At 43.5% G+C, this 3,754-nt stretch overlaps 1 protein-coding gene across 1 annotated transcript; it reads right to left on the bottom strand.

Moving 5' to 3' along the window:
• Positions 1-310: 310 nt before the first annotated feature.
• Positions 311-3,141, bottom strand: hs3st1 (heparan sulfate (glucosamine) 3-O-sulfotransferase 1). The gene is made up of 2 exons (XM_005935180.3): positions 2,644-3,141; positions 311-2,038 (listed from the first exon to the last, which is right to left on the bottom strand). The coding sequence occupies exon 2, from the start codon at positions 1,883-1,885 to the stop codon at positions 962-964; it is 924 nt and encodes a 307-aa protein (XP_005935242.1). The 5' UTR covers positions 1,886-2,038; positions 2,644-3,141; the 3' UTR covers positions 311-961.
• Between the last annotated feature and the right edge of the window lie 613 nt (positions 3,142-3,754).

Genomic DNA, 3,754 nt, shown 5'->3' with positions numbered 1-3,754 from the left:
ATAACTGGAGAATTAAAAACACCAGAGAAGCAGAACTTAGCTTCATAAACAAGACCCTGCCCCCAGCAGGCGCAGAGCAGCCAAACAGGAAATTCAACACAGATTGAAAACGATAAGTTCCACCATTGTTGCTATCATGTACCAGCATGTTTAAAGCATTTTTTGTGTGAATGTTCTGAAGGAACTTACAATCCACAAAACAGTTTTGCAGCACACGTATGCACCTGTTAGTGTAGACAAATGACACAACACACAAATACATAATAAATGAATAAAAATAATTCAATGTGAGCAAAAGCATCAGACATGCTAAAAATAAAATACATCTTTATTATGGTATTAATTCTTCACTTAAAAAAACAATAATTACAGTAATAATCAGCAATAGATGATGTGCATACAGCATATTTTTGACTCTTACATGAGGAAACGTGAGTAGCAAGGAGAACAAATACATATTCAGTGTGGCGTTTGCCTGAAAGTGACTGAAAAAGGAGGGAAAAAATAGCAGCAGATAAAGGTCCTTCGTAGCACTAAAAATGCAGTTAAACATTAATAATGTCATATGAAGTGAGAAAAAGAGGGTATGACAATATTAAACTGCTCAGTACTAATTTTGATGCAACACATTATCACAGTCTACAGTCTGAATATCATTATCGACGTCATAGTAAGTTGTCTTTGTTCAGAGGGGCTGAACAGCAGAGTGAGTGTGTAACAGCACAGAAACACAGAGAACGTGTGTTTAGGAAAGAAAAACAAGACATGCACTAAAAGCATGTCTTCAAATGCAGTCTGCCCTGATATTTGGCTGGATCATACTTCTGTAGCAAACACACTAGTACAAAAATAGATTTACTTTAATTTTACATTAGCTTTGACTCTCTGTCTACATTGTTAGTGTGGAAAAACCACGCATTTCCCCAAGAAACTCTACAACCAGCTACAGACACTCTGACGTTCATTTCCAGTTGAATGTTCGACCCACCAGCTCAAAGAACTTCTTGTTGGGTTCATGAAAGAACTGGTAGAGTTTTTGCAGGATGGCAGGAGCCACGTGAGGGTGAGCCCTGCCTTTCGAATCATGTAAACACCGCTCTCGCCCGTGGTCTCTCAAACAGTAGAATCCTTTAGTTTTATTGAAGTAAAAATTTGAAGCGTTTATTTGAGGCTCCAGCTTTAAGAACCTCTCCACCTTTTTCATCTCAGGTAAGGGGTCTCTGATTAATTCATCCCCATCCACGATATGAATGCTCTCCAGTGGGAAGTATTGCAGCCAGTTTTGCATGTGGACATAGTAAAGGCTGCGATTGAGAGCCTTGTATCCCAGATTGATCTCACCGTCCTTCACCAGCACAGATTCGATGGGCTGGTAGCGCTTGTGTTTCTGGAGGCGGTTGTAAAAAACCTGGGTGTAGTCCGAGAGCACCCGCTCTGTGGGGTCTCTGAGGATAAGCAGCAGCTTGATGTCAGGGTTCATCTGATGGATGCGTTTAGGGACTTTGCTGGAGGTGAAGTAGGCCGGCGTCTTCTCTACCGTCAGCTGGTCGGGGAAAGCGTAGGGCATCTGGCTGAGATACCAAGGCAAGCCCCTCTGAAAGTGACTTTCCCAATCAAAGAAGTGCACCTCGTTCTGAGCTGCAGCCACCGAGCTGTGCAGGCTGAGCATCTCAATCAGCGCCCGTGTTCCTCCCTTCCTCACGCCAATAATTAGAATATGAGGAAGTTGCTGGAGTGTCCCATTTGGTTGGCTGGTGGTCCCGTTGTCAGCGGGTGATGAGGTTGGAGGTAAAGGTGGCCCCCCGTCGCCGTCGGCCACTGGCCTGGAGGGGATTGGCGGGGACTGCATTGCAAAAAGCAGCAGCCCAAGGAGCAAAGCTGCCATGAGTGAGGTCCTGACCCTGGAGGATTTCAGCCTGGCGAAAGCACTAAAACTGTATCCCACATTGAAAGAGCAGCTGCTTGTGGACAACGGTCTGATTGAAAAGCAAGAAGAAAAAAAACCCCAAAACAGCCTCTTCTCTGCCAGCAGCAGCAACTACAAGGAAAGACAACAGCTGTGAGCAGACCAATAACAGGTGAATCTTTTGGCAGAAAGACAAATATTAAGTTTCACAACTCCAAATCCTAGAAGGAAGTTAAACTAGCAAACGATACTTCCTTTAACATAATCAGTGTCCTTAAACTTTCTGCCGTTTAACGTCCGCAAACACGAATCACCTTCACGTCAAACAGGAACTGTGTCTGCCCCTATAATAAACATGCTGTCATTTATATAACCGTGCTAATGATTTATGTACAGTCAACTGATGGCATCAAAAGACGAAGTGAAACGTCGATGAGCCGAGACTCACCTGGTTTTATTCGCTGCAACTACTGATCAACAATTTATTAATTTAGAAATCAGAACTAAAATAATAAATATGCGCTAAAGAGGTCAAACGCTCTCACGGTAGATGTTGCTTTTAATGCGACAGGAAACAAACAGAAAAGCAGGTGCGGTTTGTTCTGCCAATTAAATTCTGCACCGCCAAAAGACAAAAAAAAAGAAATCATGCAGACAAGCTGGGGTTTTTTCTCGTTATATTTTCCATATGACGGTTGCATTGGGTGCCAATCCAGGAAACGCCGTTTATCTCTTACCTTTTTAACTACAATCGTCCACTCGACAAAGATTTCATGCCTTGCAGCTGGAGGCTCTCCGCTCACAGCACCGCCGCTTCCACACCAGCAATTATGTAGGATCCACCTCTGTATCGTCTGGGAATTTTCCGAGCGCGTATAAACTTGCGCTGCGCGGGGCACAACTTCACCGGAGCGCCTCCTCTGAGCCTCAGACCGACGCTGTCCTCCCGTTTTTTGAGTGTCAGCTGTTGTGTAGAAGTCTACGCCTACCTCACGCCTGCAGGACCACTCCCCCTACTGACTCAGGTTGTTAAAATGTTATCATATTTGTCAGCTATACCGCCGCTGGTATGTGTGATATGTGACGGAGAACTGAAGCAGGTGATCTATGCATCATGTAGAAGGAACAAAGCAAAAAAGAAAGCGACAATATAATTGCGCCACAGAGCAGAAAATCGCTCCAGTCTTGATGGGTGTTCTAGCTTTGATTTAAGACTATTTATGATTTTTTTTTTAAGCCAAACATTCAATTCAAGCAGACTGAGATGCTCTTCTCAGTGAATTTGTTGCCCATAGAGAGGCTGAGCCTTCTCAGGATTGGGATTGAAAAAGACTATTCAGCTGAGCCTCCAGGAGTTCCCTCTTCACTGTTGCTTTCAGGGGAAATCAATGAAAGAGACAGGCCAGTTATTCATCCCTGGCATTCTTCTCCTCCTTTGCCCACAATGCAGCTGCATCTGTGGGTAGTCACTGAGTCCAAGTTGCACAATCTCACCACCTGTTGAGCTGTATTTCTTTTTCTTCTGACATATTTAAATCGTTCTCCCATCACTTTAGCAATGAGTCCAAAGTGTCTTTTCAGCTCCAAGCTTCGTATTTACTCGTGTTTAACTGAGTCATTGGAGGATTTCACAATGTCCCCTGACTCACCTTTGGATGTACAGTCAGTGTGAGAAAGATTGAGTGACTTCAAAGTGGCGATGAATAAGTGGCACGTCACTAACGTCAAATACCTTGATAGGTTGTGTCATATTTGACTTGCAGAGATGAGAAAGCAGTAAAAGACGCAGTGTGATAGGAAAAAACGCTGTTAATACACTTGTGTATATTGTGTAATGCTTGCTTTTTT

The sequence above is a fragment of the Haplochromis burtoni genome, unplaced genomic scaffold (assembly GCF_018398535.1).
Source record: "Haplochromis burtoni strain Fernald_Lab_line unplaced genomic scaffold, NCSU_Asbu1 Contig_194, whole genome shotgun sequence".
NCBI classification, from domain to species: Eukaryota; Metazoa; Chordata; class Actinopteri; order Cichliformes; family Cichlidae; genus Haplochromis; species Haplochromis burtoni.
This window is presented reverse-complemented; position numbering and strand designations above follow the sequence as displayed.